Consider the following 15,996-nt stretch of genomic DNA (forward strand, 5'->3'; position numbering starts at 1 on the left):
TCGCTCCACACCGCGGCCGCCCGGGCGACCGCGGGAGGCGTACTGGCAAGTGCCGGTGCTATCTGCGCCTCGGCGGAAGCAGCTGGCGAGCCGCGGGAGGTGCGGGCCAGCGCGAGGCCGACTGCTACAAAGTCGAGTATCGAGACGAGCGGGAGGAGCAGCAGCCACAGCAGCGCCCGCACCGCCGTCTCGACGGGCGGCGAGCCGTCCTCTTGCGCTCGGCGGACTGAGTCGAGGCAACAAGCGGCACCGACGCCGCCCCACGCCAGGCCGAGTGCGAGCCGAGAGGCAGCGTCGAGCTCCACGGCGGCAGCGCGGAGCAGCAGGCCCGCGAGCGGCATCGCCGAGGCGAGGAAGCAGGAGCAGAGGCGGGCGGCCTGGCCGGCGCGCCTCAGCAGCGAAAGCTTGCGGCACGCCTCCCACTGCTCCGCATGCACGTCAGAGCGCGACCGCACCGCCAGCAAAACGTCCTCCGCGGGCGGCGCACGCGCCCACGTCAGCTGCTGCTCCTCGAGCCACGCCGTCGCCTCGTCGGTTGCATGGGCATCGGCGCTACCCTTGGAGCTCTCGCCGTCAGCCTTGCAGCTCGAAGCGGGGGCGGGGCGGCGCAGCGCGATGCTCCACGCTCGCCGCGTTGCTGCGTCCAAGGCGTGTCGGCCGTCGGCGCCGAGGAGGCTGCTCGCGAGGGCGCTAAGGATGGCGGGCGCGGCGAGAGAGAGAGAGAGCCACAGGAGCTGTGGCGAATCGCCGAGCGAGCCTTCTCCGTCACCACCCTCGCCACTGCCAGCGTCGTCGAGCAGCCACACCGCGGTGGCGTCGGCGATGGCGTCGGCGCTGCCGTCGGTGGCAGCTTCGACGGTGGCGCCGGCATCGGCAGTGCTGGAGGCGTGCGGCGCAAGGGCGGCGCCAAAGGCGACCACGACGGCGCAGACGAGCGCCGTCGCGGTCATGCGTCGCTCGGCCGAGGACACCGGCTCTAGGCGAGGCGCGACGAGGGCGGAGAGGAGGCGGCGGGTGGGCTCGGTGGCGGCGGGGCGGAGCGCCCCCTCGAGCAGCGCGACCGCGGCCGCCCAGAAGAGAGCAAAGGCGCCTGTTGGCTGGTCTCTGGCGACCGTCCTTGCGAGCCGCCAGGCGGGCTGCGCGGCGAGGAGGATGGAGAGCCAGCAGTCGAGGGTAGGTGCGGCGGGCGGCGGCGGCGCGAGGAGGAGGGTGGCGGCGCAGAGGGGCAGCGCCAGGCCAGTCTGAGCCCACCGCTCGACGAGCGGCGGGAGGCGGTCGAGGGCGAAAGCGGCGGCGAACGTGGAGGCGGCGGCGAGGGCGAGGGCGGCGGCGTGGCGGATCGGACCGGCGGGCGTGGCGCCTCGGCGCCGCTGCACTTCGTGCAGCACCGTTCCGGCGGCGAGGGCGGGCAGGCCCGGCCCAAGGAGGAGCGCGAGGGCGAGCGAGCCGAACGGCAGAGCCAGAGGGGAGGCTCCCGCCTCGATGGCGGCGTGCCAGAAGGTCGCGGCGAGGGAGAGGGCGAGGGTGGCGGCGAGGGCGGATTTCGAGCGCAGTCGTCCGACGAGGGAGGCGGCGAGCGCGCCTCCAAAAGTTGCCGAGCCGTACAGCCAGCTGGGTCCGTTGGCGAGGTTGGCCTGACGGAGCTGCGGGTGGAGGGCGTCTGCCGCAAAGGGAAACATGAGGACGTACTGGCCAGTCGGCACGAAGCCGGAGGCGGCGGCGATGAGTAGCGAAGAGAGGGCGGCCACCTCAAACGCGGGCAGAGAGGTGGCGACCGCCTCTCGCAGCCGGGCAGAGGCGCCGGCCCGCCGGCCCGAGGCGGCGGCGGCAAAGCCGGCGAGGAGGAGGAGAGAAGAGGAGGCGAGTGGGCCGAGGGAGGCGAGCCGGCGCAGGAGCCACGGAAAGGGGTAGCCGCGGCTGCTGCAGAGGCCGCACGAGGCTGGGCAGGCGGAGGCGAGCAGCGAGCGCTGGGCGGGAGTCTCGACGCCCCACCCGCCCTCCGAGCAGTCAAAGCTGGCCCACTCCGTGCACTGCAACGGGCGAGGAGAGAGGCGTCGGGTCGGTGGATTGCTGGGCTGAGGTGGTGGGGCGGGGCTGCAGCGAGCGCTGGGCCGGAGGTCGGTGGAGCGCGGGCGGTGCAATCGCAAGAGGGAGGCGGCACCTGCCAGCCAGAGAGCTGGGCGATATCTGTAGGGCTGGCGTGGTCGTAGCATGATTCGAGATCGTCGTTGACGATCGCGTGGAGCGCGACGAGGAGCACGGCGGCGAGGCGGAGCGTGGCGAGCGACATATCGTGGGTATTGTGGTGCGATGAAGCACTGGGAAGCAACCAAGCTTGGCTTTCGGATTTATACAATACTAGCAGGTTGGCTCGCTAGTCGCTCGCCGGCCCGCGCAGCACGCGCGGGCCTTTTTTGTGGTCGGATGTTGGTCGTCTCGAATTTGATCGTGGGCAGGGCGTGAGAAAGCTGGACGGCTCGGTCGATGCGAGCCACCAGCTCGTGAGCGACGGGCGCGACGGGTTCCTCGGCGTAGGCTTGGGCGTGGTGAGCAGCGCCGGCGAGAGAGGGACGGCATGCGGCTCCCAAACGAGCCGCACGGGCTTCATCTGGGCCGCCGAGGCCACCTCCTTGGTCGCGGTGGCGGGCGTGAAGGCGAGGTGGGCTGAGGCAAGCGCTGAACGTGCCGTGCCGCCTTGCGCCCCTGAGGAGGGACGAGTGTGTGGGGTGCCACGGGCGGGGGGGAGCGGTGAGAGGAGAGCGGTGGGCACCCCCACGAGGGGCTGCGCTGACGCCGCCTGCCACCCCACGCACGCCACTGACGCTGTGGGGGCGGCACGATCGAACGCGCTGGCCGGGCGGGCCGTCTGAGTCGCCCAAGCGGTGCTCTGCCGGCCGGTGGACGCGAGGGTGGCCCAAGAGGGCTCAAAGTACGGAGCCGATACCCGGCCGTCCCGGACGCCTGGCACGCGGGCCAATGGTCCAGCGGTCCTGTGCATGGCTGGAGCGAAGGAGGGAGAGCTCAGGAGGGCGACGGGGCAGGGAAGGGGGCGATGCGATGCGGCGAGGTCTAATCGGCGGCGTGGAGAGAGGAGGTGCCAAAAGGCGACTATAAAGAGGCCTCTACGGGTGATATAGTGCGCCATGCCGGCGGGAGAGGTCTCTCACCGCCCCCCGGGCCGTCTCGAAGGGCCGTGCAGCCCACGCCACGAGGCGCTGCTGGCGGGAGCCTGGAAGGACTTGGCCTCGTTGCACCGCGCCGCGTTGATTCGCGACCACCGTCGGCCGCGGACGGCGTCGGCGTGGCGGCCGCGGGCGCTCGCGAGACGCGCCGCTCTGCGCTGGTTCGGTTCGTTCGACTCGTTGTGCCGCCGCACGCCCGGCGGCCGCGGGTCCCAGAAGTGGTTGCGCGGGCCTCTTCCTTTCGGCCGCGGGACGGCGTCGGGCACGTCGTCGGTCGCAACAGCGGCGCGGCGAGCCGTGGCACGTCGTTGCTGGCGCTGGTGGTTTGAGGTCGGCATCGTCCAGAGCTCGGTCGACGAGTCGAGAGCTTCAGCTGGTTCGGTGCCATGTTTGTGCGGAAAGTGGCAAATATATCTCTTTGATGAGAAAAACAAAAGCCGGTGGCTGCAGGCCCAGCGCATGTCAGTCGCGCTGCAGCTCGCGGCGGCGTTGAGAGGCAGAGAGAGCAAGTTTTTTTTCAACCAATCCTCGCTACCCAAACGCGGCCAAAAAAAAAGAAACAAAACAGACCACCCGAGGGAGGGATGGGAGGACGGCACGCCGCCACGATTTTAGGGGAGGGGTCAACGCGGCCAAAGGATATGAACTCCGCCTGAGTTTTTCTTCATTCGATGCGCCCTCTCTAGAGGCAGTCGCACTTTCACGCCGAGCGGCTAGCGAGCCCCCGCCCCGGTCGATGCAAGCTCAGGCTCCCTCACGGCAGGAGCCTGGCTCCGCGGTCGAGGCGGCGCTGCTCTGCATCCCGCAGAGCCCCTCCGTCTCTCGGGTCCGCCGCTCCGCCTCCGGCGCCTCCGTCCTCTCGCCGTCGCCGCGCTCAAAGCCGCCGCGCCTCCAGCTCGTGCTCGACATCGACCACACGCTGCTGCACGCTGCGCACGTGCCGGGCGGCGCCGAGGCGGTGCCGATCGATGGCGTCCACTCCTTTCTCCTCGACAACCCGCGCGCGCGCAGGCAGGACCGCTACCAGGTGCGCACGCGGCACGGGCTGCACTCGTTTCTCCACGAGGTGCAAAAGTTCGCGGACGTGCACATCTACACGATGGCGGCCAAGTCGTACACGCGCAAGGCGCCTCGGCTAGTCGTGCACAGTGGGCTGCGTCAGTTCTTGCTGACCACAAGGCGTTCGCTCGCCAGGTCCTCAACGCGATCGATCCCGAGGTGCGGCTGATCCGGGGCCGGGTCCTCTGCCGCGAGGACAACCAGCCCGACAACTTCAGCAAGCGCGTCTCGCGCCCTGCGGCCGGCGGGGCCTGGACACGTCCGTGACATGTCCGAGACATGCCCCGCAGGAGCCTCTCCCACCTCCAGCCTGCAGACGCAGAGCCTGCGGAGCTCGACGAGTTCAAGGAGAGAGCTGGCCGCGGTGCGGCAGAGGTGGCGGCGCCTCTTCACAGCTTGCAGCTGCGATCAGGCGGCGTACCTCGTGGTGGACGACCGCGACGAGGCACGCGACACGCATCTCTCCGCCGGACAAACAACCGACCGTGACTCATCGCCCAGCTGCTCACGCCCTCGATGTCCAAACAGGCGACCGACTCGAGGTCTCTCGAGGTCTCTCGGCCGGCGAATCGCTCGCCGTGAGTCCGTGGCTGGTTGCTAGGTGTGGGACAACGTGTCCCGGCCGCACGTGCTGCAGGTGCCCGCCTTCCGCGCCTTCGACTCGGACAGCCAGCAGGCGGCCGACGCCCCCCACGCGACAGTGTCCCCGGACGTGTCCCGGACGTGTCCTCGACGTGTCCTGTACGTGTGCTGGACGTGTCGCACAGGCGCACATCCCGCCGCGCGTGCACGACTCGAGCGCCGCGGCTTGGGAGGCGGACGGCGGCGGCGGCGGCGGAAGCAGCAGCGCCAGCAGCAGCAGCAGCAGCAGCGGCAGCAGCAGCGCCAGCGGCGGGTTTGCGATGCCCGACCCGACTCTGATGGACGTGCTGCGGGTGCTGCGGAGGGTGCACCTCGATTGGAGCAGTGGCGGCGAGGAGAGCGCAGACCGCGCGCTCGACGCGCAGAGGAAGGGCGTGCTGGACAAGGCTCATCTCCCCATATCTCCCCATATCTCCCCATATCTCCCCATATCTCCCCAGAGGAAGGGTGTGCTGGACAAGGCGCCGAGAGACAGCCGAGACGCAGCCGAGACGCAGCCGAGAGGCGGCCGAGAGGCGGCGCGGAGGCAGCACAGAGGCTAGCAGAGAGAGGAGGGCGAGTGGGTGGCATGGCGCACCCGCCTGTTTGGCGGGGTCGGCGGGGGATCGGCAGAGCTCACCGGAGAGCTGCCGAGATCGCAGGTGCACCTCGTCTTCGCGGGCGGGCTGCTCGAGACACCGGACCACCCCGAGAGGTGTGCGGGGAGGGGCCGAGGCTGGCCGAGAGTGGCCCGTCCCGAGAGGAGGACGCCCCATGCTGCCGCCTCTCCCCGCCTCGCCAAGTCTGCGACGTGTCCGCGAGATGAGCGCGGCGTGTCCACCACAGGTGCGCCTTCTGGCGGCTCGCCGAGTCGCTCGGCGCTCGCTGCTGCAGGAGGCGGGACGCAGCTCTTGTCGCGACTCGTCCGAGACACGTCCGTGCCATGTCCACGGCAGGCGCGCAGTGCCACAGGAAGTGGGACGCCACCTTCATCACGCACGTCGTCGCGGGCGAGATGCGAGCTGAGGCTCTCCATCCGTGTGTAGAGTGGGCGGTGAAGGCTGTGTGGTGCCTCCTCACAGGCGAGAAGCGGTCTGGCTCGGTGGAGCGGGCGGTGAAGGAGGGGGTGCACGCCGTCTCAAAGGCGCCTGCCGTTGCTCCATCGGCTCATCTCGGCTCATCTTTGCCCCTCTCGGCTCATCTTTGCCCATCTCGGCTCATCTCGGCGCATCTCGGCGCATCTCGGCGCGTCTCGGCGCATCTCGGCTCATCTCGGCGCATCTCGGCGCATCTCGGCGCCTCTCGTGCACGCCGCCTCGAAGGAGTGGCAGCAACCAACAGGGATCCATTGCGAGGTACTTCAGCCGATGCCCCCCTGCTCAGGAGTGGCTACTCCACGCGGCGCAGCGGTGGTGCAAGCAGCGCGAGGAGCTCGACACAGCGCCGGGTGTGCCAGCAGGCATCACCTCACGTGAGTTGGTGAGCTTCTTGCTGATAGGAGCTCTACCCTGCGCCGGGGGTGTTGCCCGACCCGTCGCGGCTGCCGCCCGTGCCGTCGCTTCCGTCGGTCGAGCAGCGGATCAAGGCGGCGCTGATGGCGGTCAAGCTGATCCCGGTGGTCGGCCAGAATGGAGAGCAGCGCGATTTCCGCTTGCGCGTGGCGACGCGCTACTTCGTCGGCCCCGCGCTCTGGCCGCGCGTGAACGCCCTCTTCGATCGTTTCCAGGCCCTCGAGTCTAACCCCAACGAGACCTCCAACGAGGAGCGGGATCGGGTGCTGAAGGAGCTGACGAGGCTCGTCGGCGACGATGCGTTGGGTCGGATTGTTAGCGCTACTGAGCCTCCTACGACCTAGCCCGGACAATATCGGCGGGGTGTGTTGTCTCATCGATGTATCTGTCCTCTGTCATCGATCGCCCATCTCTCCAGAGTACTGTACACGAGGCGTTTCTAAAACTTTTAATCCGAATGGGACATCATCACATGCAAAAATCGGGTGCTCCCCGCGCGCGCCGCGGCTGGCCGTGGTCGCCGTAAACCGCACATCGAGGCCGCCCCCTCAACTGCAACCCCCATCCATCATGTGTATTCAGCGTCAAGGAGTCACGCGCATTTGGCCACCTCTGCGTCGGTGACGGCAAGCTTCTTGGCCTCCTTCTTCTTGCCCTTCTTAAGATAGTACTCAAAGTGCTCCACCCGGCGCTTCTCCATCGCCGCCTCGAGCGCCGTCTGCTCCTCGAGTGACACAACTAGCTCCAGCGCCTTGTTGTAGTCGCCCTTGAGCGTGTAGTGCTTGAGCCACTCCTCGCGGCACTTGGAGTAAAAGGCGGTCTTTGCGGACTCGACCATCAGCTCTTCGCTGTCGTCGACGCACAGCGCAAACGCCTCCTTGAAGTTGCCCTCCTCGATGTAAAATCTCTGCCTGGAGAGGCGGCGGCGCGGCGGGTGAGCCTCTCGCAGTCCCGACAGCGCGGCGGAAACCACGGCGATGGCGACGATGGGAGCGTGGCGAGGGCGGGGGATGGGGGGCGTCTTACCACTCCTTTCGTGCGAGCTCCTGGTCCAACTCCTCGTACTCGTCGCACTCTAAAATCTCTTCGGGCGTGGTCGCAAACTTCTTCGCCGCCGCGTAATCCTGCTTGGCGAGGAGCGACTTCATGTGTTCGCTCCGCTTCGTTTCAAAGGCCGCGTCGACCTCGGCAACCTCAGCGGGTGTGACGGCCATCTTGATGGCGTTGGGGTAGTCGGCGATACTCGTGTAGTAGCTCATCCACTCCTTGCGCTTCTTCTCCATCGCCATCTCTTCGGCGAGCTGGATCCCCTCCTACGCCGAGCGCAAACGGGTGCCGTGAGAGGAAGCTTCGGTGCCTCGGCGCGATGCTGCAGTCGCGCGGGAACCCTCTCGACCTCGTCCGCTATCTTCTTGGCACCCTTGTAGTCGCCCTTAGCCTTGAGCTCCTCGATCTTGGCCTTCTTGGTGGCGGCGGCGGCATCCTGCAAGGGCAAGAGGGTGGCTTGATTGGTTGAGCGGGGGTTCAGCTCCCGCTGGCCAGGCGCGAGGGTGCGCGCTCACCGCGACCGCTTGCACCTCCTCGTCCGTCACGGCGAGGCCGGCTGCCTTCTTGAAGTCGCCCGTGTCAATATAGTACTTATGCCAGTCCTTCCGAGCCTGTTCCGGGGCCGACTTCTACACACACGAGGTGGTGGGGCAAGGGGGGGCAACCCTCGCGTCTCCACGTCTGACGACAGGAGCCCCACGGCATTCAAAGTGCAAGGCCCAGTGCGCGTGGGTGAGCGGTGTGTGTGTGTGTGTGTGTGTGTGTGTGTGTGTGTGTGTGTGTGTGTGTGTGTGTGTGTGTGTGTGTGTGTGTGTGTGTGTGTGTGTGTGTGTGTGTGTCTCACGTCACTGCATCCTCCGCCGGTTCCTCCCGTCGCCTCTTCTTTGTTCGAATGTTGTTCAATCCATCCTTCACGAAGCCCTCCCATGTAGCTATAGCGTTCTTGGCGAATGTCTCGAAATGGCCAGCAGGCGCTGTCTGCTCGCGGTCTGTGCGGGCCGCTCGTCCTCCTCGCCCTTCTTTCGTCCTCCCGTCCCTCCCCTCCACCATGGCCTTCTCGGCACTTCTTTCTCCATCCGCCTCGCCCTGCCTTTTCGTGCGGAGGTGAGGAGCCAGATTTTTTTGTCGCATGTCACTGTCACCCCTCCCCTCCTTGTGGCGGCTCCCCGCCACAAGACCTATCCGCTCCCCTCTCCTCGCCACACGCCCCTCCCTCCTCCTCCCTCCCTCCCCGCGGCCCCTCGCCCAGCACCGCGACCAGCAGCGCCCCCCACCGCCACCCCTCCTGCGACTTTGCCTTCGGCTTGAAACCGGCGAGCAGACGGTGTCGAAGCATCATCACCATCACCGGCCGCCACATCGGGGGCGCCACGTGCCCCCGCGCCTGGCAAAAGGCCTTGTACAGCTGCTTAAAGCCCTCCGCCGTCCGCGGCACCAGCCTCACCCGCTCGGCGGCGGCACCTACGGAAACGGGCCGAGAAGGCTCCGAAGAACTTCCACCTCTGCAGCGCCTCTACCCCTCCCTCGTGTCGATCCCTCGTAGTGGCTCTCGCGGGGTCTCTCTGGCTGACCTCAGGCCGTTCTCGGGGTGATCTCGGCTAGTCTCGTCGCCTCCCTCGCGGTGGCTCTCCACCAGCCAGAGCGCAAACTGGTCCGCCACGTGTGCCGCCGTCGGGTGCCTCCGCCCCCGCGACGCGACCAGCTCCTCGAGCGAGTGCGCAAAGTTGCAGCGCGAGCCGTGGCAGCCGGGCGCCACGCCGCCGCCGCCCTCCGTCGGCCCCGTCCCCTCGCCCCCCTCCTCCGCCTCGTCCGCCTCGAAAAAGAGCGAACGGCACAGCTCGCAACGCACCGAACCGCCGCCGCCGCCGCCGCCGCACGCCCCGCCGCCGCCGCCCCTCACTGCCGAACTATCCTCGAGCCGCGCCCCTGCCTCCAAAGCGGCCTCTGTCGCCTCTGCCGCCCCCGCCTCCTCCCCCGCCTCTTCCACTGCCTCCGCCTCGCCAGCCTCGCCAGCCGCGCCAGCCTCGCCAGCCGCGCCAGCCGCGCCAGCCTCGCCAGCCTCGCCAGCCGCGCCAGCCGCGCCAGCCTCGCCAGCCGCGCCAGCCTCGCCCGCCCCTCCGCCACGCACCATCCCCTCCTCCTCCTCGCCCGCCCCGCCCTCGCACAGGACGGAGGCGCCCTCGCTCACACCGCCGCCACCTCTGCCTCGCTCCGGCAGCGCCGACCCCTCCGCCGCCTCCTCCTCCTCCCCCTCCGCCACGTCCGCCCCGCCCTCCTCCCGCCCCGCCTCCGCCCCCCCTCCCCCCTCCTCCGCCCTCGCCTCGCACTGCTCCGCCTCCCGCTCGTAGTCGCACTCGGCGGGCAGCTCGCCCTCGCCCGCCACCCCCACCTCGCGCGCAAGCCGAAGCGCCTACTCCCACCCACGCACCAGCTGACGACTCGCCGCCCGCCTCGCCCCGCCCCTCGCGATCGAGGCGGCACGCCAGCGTCAGCAGCTCCGGGAAGCGACTCGACCAGACCTAGTCAGGGGGGGAGCCCCCCGGTGAGTCGCTCCAGCGGTGAGCAGCTCCAGCGGCCAGCGGCCTCCGGTTTGGCAAGCAGACCTCGACGTATAGCCCCGGCACGCCGGGCAGCAGCTGGCGCAGCCTCGGCGGCAAGTCGGCGCGATGGTGCCACGAATTGCGCACGAAACGGAGGAGCGCGCGCGCCGAGTCGGGCGCATAGCCCCGCCTGCTGACTCAAGCAATCCGCAGTTGGTGACTGTTGGAGAGCGCTTCACGCACCGGACGCGCAACCGCGCCGTCTCGACCCCTCCGCCAGCAGCGACGCGGGGACGCGCTCGCCCCACGGCTGCCAGCCCAACCGCGCCGCCTCCGCCTCGAAGAGGCGCAACGCGGCCGACACGGCGGCGGGCACGGCGGGCGCCTCTGGCTGCGCGCTCGCCAGCACCTCCACCGCGTCAGACACCTCGAGCAGCAGCCGCAGCTGAATTAATTACTCGTTATTCATTGATTACTTAGGCGGAGAGGAGGACACATCGAGCAGCAGCCGCATTCACTATTCTTAATTAATAATTACTATTAAATTAATTAGTGACACCTCGAGCAGCAGCCGCAGCCTGCTGGAGCCGGACCAGAAGAAGGGGTGGCGCAGCACGTCCGCCGCGGCGCACCGGCTCGCGGGCAGCGGCTCGAGCACCTGGAGGAGCCAATCAAGGATGGCGAGGAGCGGGTGAGGAGGCTCGCCCGAACGCCTCCGGCTCGGGTGCGCCGACTGGAGCAGCGCGTGGAACTCGCCGACGCGGCCGCGCGCCTAATTAATTAGGTTCGTCTTAATTATTAATTAATTAGGTGGAACTCGCCGGCGCGGCCGCGCGCCGCGACGCGGCTCGCGCACTCGCGCGGCAGGCAGAGGGGAGGGCGGCAGCCGCGCGCGATATTGAGCTCGATCTCGATCGGCCCGCCTAATTCATTCATCGGCAATTAATTAGTGGCTGATTCGGCGATGTCGATCTCGATCTCGATCGGCCCGCCCGGGTAAGGGTGAGACCCACACAGCGCCGCGTGCAGCAAACAGCCGAGCGAAAACACGTCCGCCGGCCTCGCGTCGCGCCGCTCGCCGCACCCCTCTCCCTCGCCGCCGCCTCCCTCGCCGCCGCCACGCTCGCCGCCAGCGGCGCTGCGGCGGCCCAGCTGGCTCCGGTCGGCGGCGAGGAGAGGGCGCAGCAGCTCGGGCGCCGACCAGCCGCGCGAGCCGAACCTAATGAATTAATTATTACTAACCTAATCAGTCATTATTGATTAGGATCTCGCCGACCAGCCGCGCGAGCCGGACCCGAGCGAGGCGGTGGAGGAGGCGTGCGAGAGCGGGCTCGAGAGGCCGGCGTGCACCTGTTCTCAGCTGGAGGTGTGAAGAGGCGCTCCTCACACCTGCAGGCCGGGCAAGCCTTCGGGTGCACCGACGCAGCGAACCCAAAGTCCGAGAGCTTGGCGACGCCGGCGGCGGAGAGGAGGACGTTGGACGGCTTGACGTCGCCTAGTTAACTGATCATTGATTGTTAACTAATTAGGCGGAGAGGAGGACGTTGGACGGCTTGACGTCGCCGTGGGAGAGGCCGTGCGCGTGCAAGTGCGCCAAGCCCCGCACCTGGCGGAGGCGCGCCGTGGACGCGTCAGAGGGCGTGTCCCAGCCGCGTGCGAGTGCGCCGAGCTCTCTCGCCGTCTGCGCGAGCAGCTGCAGCCCGTCCGTTGCAGGGCGCGGGTCCTCCCCCCCCTCCTGCGCCTCCCCGCCTCGCCGCCCGCCCTCCCCTCGCCGGCGCGGGCTCGGCGCGGCGCCGCCCGCACGCCTCGCCGCCTCCGCCACCGCGCGGGAGAGGGGCGACTCCGGCTCCTCCGCCTGCAGGAAGGTTCCGAGAAGGCTCGTGCTCGGCTCGAGGAGCGGGCGAGGGCGGCCCCTCCCCACACCTCGGACGCGCCGGCGCGGAGGGAGGGAGGAGGAGGGCGACAGTCTGGCAGAGGGTCGTGCGTCGCGTCGATCCACTGGGCAAGCGTCATCACTGCCGCCTGACGAGCCGACGAGGCGAGTAGGCTTCTCCGGGACCGCTGTTAATTAATTAAGAAACTAATTAACTCATTCATTGGTTGAGTGGGCTTCTCCGGGACCGCTGTTAATTATTAATTAAAGAATTAACTACCTAATTAGTCGTCTAGGGTTAGGGCTCGGGTTCGGGCTCGGGTGAGAAACCTCGAGGGCGAGGTAGACAAAGGGGCCTAGAGCACACTCCCCGAGGCGTGACGCGTCTCTGCCGGCCCGGGGGCTAGGGTTGGCCCGGGGGCTAGGGTTGGCCCGGGGGCTAGGGTTGGCCCGGGGGCTAGGGTTGGCCCGGGGGCTAGGGTTGGCCCGGGGGCTAGGGTTGGCCCGGGGGCTAGGGTTGGCCCGGGGTCTAGGGTTGGTCCGGGGGCTAGGGTTGGCCCGGGGGCTAGGGTTGGCCCGGGGGCGGCACCGTGCGTCTCGTGGAGGAAGAGGCGGAGCACGTTCGGGTGAGAGTCGCACTCGATCAAGGTGCGGACCTGGGGTCAGGGTCAGGGTCAGGGGTCAGGGTTAGGGTTAGGGTTAGGGTTAGGGTTAGGGTTAGGGTTAGGGTTTGGGTTTAGAGAGTCGCACTCGACGAAGGTGCGGACCTGGAGTACCCCTTACTGACTTAATCAACTATTGACTAATTAACACGACGAGGGCGCGGACCTCTCTGCGCGCGAGCGCCGCGTGCGACGTCAGCAGCCTCTTGGCGGCCACTCGCCTTGCGGGGGGACATGTCGTGGACACGTCACGGACCACCGCGACGTCAGCAGCTTCTTGGCGGCCTCTCGCCTGCGGCCGAGTCTCGCCGAGAGGACGACGGTCCTGTTCACAGCTAATTAATTAATTAATAATTAATTAATTAGGCTCGAGTCTCGCCGAGAGGACGACGGTCCCGTTCGAGCCCGTCCCCAGCACCTCCTCCTCGTAGATGACCAGCCGGCCTAGTGGCATGTCTCGGACATGTCGTGGACGTGTCTAGCACCTCCTCCTCGTAGATGACCAGCCGGCCTAGTGGCATGTCTCGGACATGTCGTGGACGTGTCTAGCACCTCCTCCTCGTAGATGACCAGACTGCCGACGCGAGTGCCGCGCCGCCCGCCGCCACGCCAGCCGAGGAGCCGCGCGGAGCCGAGGCGGCAGCAGCGGGCGAGGGCGAGGAGGGCGCCGCCGCCCAGCAGCAAGGTGAGCAGCGCCGCAGACACGCCGCCCTCGCCGACCGCCGCCAGCTTCGCCCGCCGCAGCAGCGGCGCGCCGGGTGCAGCCGAGAGCGGCGGCGGCGGCGGCGCTCCGGCGGGCGGCGCGTAGAAGGAAGGGTGATAGAGGGAGGGCAGCGGCGGGGCGGAGAGAGGGAGGTACTCTTGCGGCGCGAAGGGCGCGACGGGCGGCCGCCACACGAGCGCACCTCCCTCCACGCCTCCCTCCACACCTCCCTCCACGCCTCCCTCCACGCCTCCCTCCACGCCTCCCTCCACGCCTCCCTCCCCCCCGGGGGCGGGAAGCAGCCTCGCCGCGTCTCCGATCCGCCGCCGCTCCGGCAGGCCGGCGGCGGAGAGGAGCGCCTGATCTCGGGCAGACGCCGGCTAAGCAGAGAGGGTGCGGCAGAGAGGTTCCGGCAGAGAGGGTGCGGCAGAGAGGGTGCGGCAGAGAGGGTGCGGCAGAGAGGGTGCGGCAGAGAGGGTGCGGCAGAGAGGCGGTGGCAGAGAGGTGCGGCAGAGAGGCGGCGGCAGAGAGGCGGCGGCAGAGAGGCGCCTCGGCAGGCGCGTCGGTCCACGAGCCGCTGCGGAGGCGGAGGAGCTTTCGCCAGCCGCGCGGGAGCTGCGCCGGCGCGAGCGTCTCGTTGTGCAGCGACCGGTTGTAGATGTACGACGCCGCCCGCGCGTGCGTGTCGGGAGAGAGCACGAGCGGCAGCTCCGCGACCGCCCTCTCCGCCCACGCAGCGAGCACGAGCGCCGAGGCGGGCTGGCAGCGCTGCGAGCCGGCGTCGCACAGCAGACCGAGCAGCCGCCCGTCGCCCACGTCGAGCGCGAACGGGAAGAGCGGCGCGGGCTGCTGCGCCTGCGCCAGCGCGGTGCCCGTCTGACCGAGGCTACGATTGCTAGGCGGCGCCGGCGCGGCCCGAGGCCGCGGCTGGTCCTCCTCCTCGGGCGCCTCGCAAACCTCCCACGCGTCGTCCTTGCCCACCTCCACGCCCATCGCCCCACACCGTGAGACGCTGGATTCGACCACTGGGCTGTTTGGGGAGTTCTGTGGGTCCAGGTTTTCTTTAAATTCTTAAGGTCTCGAGGTTCTCGAGGTGGATATCCAATCAATCAATCGACGTCCTTTGGCCGCGTTGGGTAGCGAGGATTGGTGTGACGCGATCCACGCAGGCGTGGTTTCTGGCGGCCGACCGTCAGTGCACGGAGTTGCCCCTTCTCCGACTGCCCCGGCTAGTTCACGAGTTTCGCGGGAGTGACCCCATGCGTCAAACCCGAGTCTGAGCCTGACTGTTGTTCATCTTTCTACATACATACATATACCTTGGGGGCTACGTTTATAGCGCGACCAGTGTGGTCGTGACCGTGGTCGCAAGTTGGCGACCATGTTGGCGACCATATAGGGTTTTTGGTCGCATGGTCGCTGGCCTTATGTTGGCAACCACGCGAGCTAGGGTTAGGGTTAGGGATATGGCTGTCGAGCTAGGGTTAGGGTTAGGGATATGGCTGTCGAGCTAGGGTTAGGGTTAGGGCTATGGCTGTCGAGCTAGGGTTAGGGTTAGGGCTATGGCTGTCGAGCTAGGGTTAGGGATAGGACTATGGCTGTCGAGCTAGGGTTAGGGTTAGGGCTATGGCTGTCGAGCTAGGGTTAGGGTTAGGGCTATGGCTGTCGAGCTAGGGTTAGGGATAGGACTATGGCTGTCGAGCTAGGGTTAGGGTTAGGGCTATGGCTGTCGAGCTAGGGTTAGGGATAGGACTATGGCTGTCGAGCTAGGGTTAGGGTTAGGGCTATGGCTGTCGAGCTAGGGTTAGGGTTAGGGCTATGGCTGTCGAGCTAGGGTTAGGGTTAGGGCTATGGCTGTCGAGCTAGGGTTAGGGTTAGGGTTAGGGTTAGGGTTAGGGTTAGGGTTAGGGTTAGGGTTAGGGTTAGGGTTAGGGTTAGGGTTAGGGTTAGGGTTAGGGTTAGGGTTAGGGTTAGGGTTAGGGTTAGGGTTAGGGTTAGGGTTAGGGTTAGGGCTAGGGTTAGGGTTCGGGTTAGGGTTAGGGTTAGGGTTAGGGTTAGGGTTAGGGTTAGGGTTAGGGTCTAGGGTTAGGGTTAGGGTTAGGGTTAGGGTTAGGGTTAGGGTTAGGGTCAGGGTTACGGGTTAGGGTTAGGGTTAGGCCTTAGGGTTCGGGTTCGGGTTAGCGTTAGGGTTAGGGTTAGGGTTAGCGTTCGGGCTAGGGTTAGGGTTAGGGTTAGGGCTAGCGTTCGGGTTAGGGTTAGGGTTCGGGTTAGGCTTAGCGTTAGGGTTAGGGTTAGGGTTAGGGTTCGGGTTAGGGTTAGGTTTAGGGTTAGGCTTAGGGTTAGGGTTAGGGTTAGGGTTCGGGTTAGGGTTAGGGTTAGGGTTAGGGTTAGGGTTAGCGTTAGGGTTAGGGTTAGGGTTAGGGTTAGGGTTAGGGTTAGGGTTAGGGTTAGGGTTAGGGTTAGGGTTAGGGTTAGGGTTAGGGTTAGGGTTAGGGTTAGGGTTAGGGTTAGGGTTAGGGTTAGGGTCAGGGTTAGGGTTAGGGTTAGGGTTAGGGTTAGGGTTAGGGTTAGGGTTAGGGTTAGGGTTAGGCTTAGGGTTAGGGTTAGGGTTAGGGTTAGGGTTAGGGTCAGGGTTAGGGTTAGGGTTACGGGTTAGGGTTAGGCTTAGGGTTAGGGTTAGGGTTAGGGTCGCCGCCCCCGGTTAGGGTTAGGGTTAGGGTTAGGCTTAGGGTTAGGGTTAGGGTTACGGGTTAGGGTTAGGGTTAGGGTTAGGGTTAGGGTTAGGGTTAGGGTTAGGG

The 15,996-nt window shown here is 67.2% G+C and overlaps 4 protein-coding genes across 4 annotated transcripts; 2 read left to right on the top strand and 2 right to left on the bottom strand.

Annotated features, from left to right (window-relative positions):
* Window positions 1-2,374: 2,374 nt before the first annotated feature.
* EMIHUDRAFT_249928 (Hypothetical protein) lies at window positions 2,375-3,643 on the bottom strand (the record flags this gene model as incomplete). The annotated part of the gene is made up of 3 exons (XM_005758660.1): window positions 2,375-2,703; window positions 2,839-2,990; window positions 3,168-3,643. The coding sequence occupies 3 exons, from the start codon at window positions 3,641-3,643 to the stop codon at window positions 2,375-2,377; spliced, it is 957 nt and encodes a 318-aa protein (XP_005758717.1).
* Window positions 3,644-3,873: 230 nt separating this feature from the next.
* Window positions 3,874-4,857, top strand: EMIHUDRAFT_372317 (hypothetical protein). The gene is made up of 2 exons (XM_005758661.1): window positions 3,874-4,463; window positions 4,533-4,857. Exon 1 carries the CDS (start codon window positions 3,919-3,921, stop codon window positions 4,408-4,410), a length of 492 nt encoding a protein of 163 aa, XP_005758718.1. The 5' UTR covers window positions 3,874-3,918; the 3' UTR covers window positions 4,411-4,463; window positions 4,533-4,857.
* Window positions 4,858-6,456: 1,599 nt separating this feature from the next.
* Window positions 6,457-6,717, top strand: EMIHUDRAFT_317271 (hypothetical protein; the record flags this gene model as incomplete). Its single annotated transcript, XM_005758662.1, has 1 exon — window positions 6,457-6,717. The coding sequence occupies one exon, from the start codon at window positions 6,457-6,459 to the stop codon at window positions 6,715-6,717; it is 261 nt and encodes an 86-aa protein (XP_005758719.1).
* A 248-nt stretch (window positions 6,718-6,965) lies between these two features.
* On the bottom strand, window positions 6,966-14,191 carry EMIHUDRAFT_121319 (hypothetical protein; the record flags this gene model as incomplete). The annotated part of the gene is made up of 18 exons (XM_005758663.1): window positions 6,966-7,284; window positions 7,400-7,686; window positions 7,761-7,856; window positions 7,936-8,031; window positions 8,673-8,922; window positions 8,992-9,809; window positions 9,841-9,939; window positions 10,024-10,150; window positions 10,230-10,387; window positions 10,520-10,732; window positions 10,817-10,883; window positions 11,045-11,179; window positions 11,255-11,310; window positions 11,379-11,455; window positions 12,423-12,489; window positions 12,662-12,716; window positions 12,752-12,820; window positions 13,770-14,191. The coding sequence occupies 18 exons, from the start codon at window positions 14,189-14,191 to the stop codon at window positions 6,966-6,968; spliced, it is 3,411 nt and encodes a 1,136-aa protein (XP_005758720.1).
* Between the last annotated feature and the right edge of the window lie 1,805 nt (window positions 14,192-15,996).

The sequence above is a fragment of the Emiliania huxleyi genome (genome assembly GCF_000372725.1).
Source record: "Emiliania huxleyi CCMP1516 unplaced genomic scaffold EMIHUscaffold_844, whole genome shotgun sequence".
NCBI classification, from domain to species: domain Eukaryota; phylum Haptophyta; order Isochrysidales; family Noelaerhabdaceae; genus Emiliania; species Emiliania huxleyi.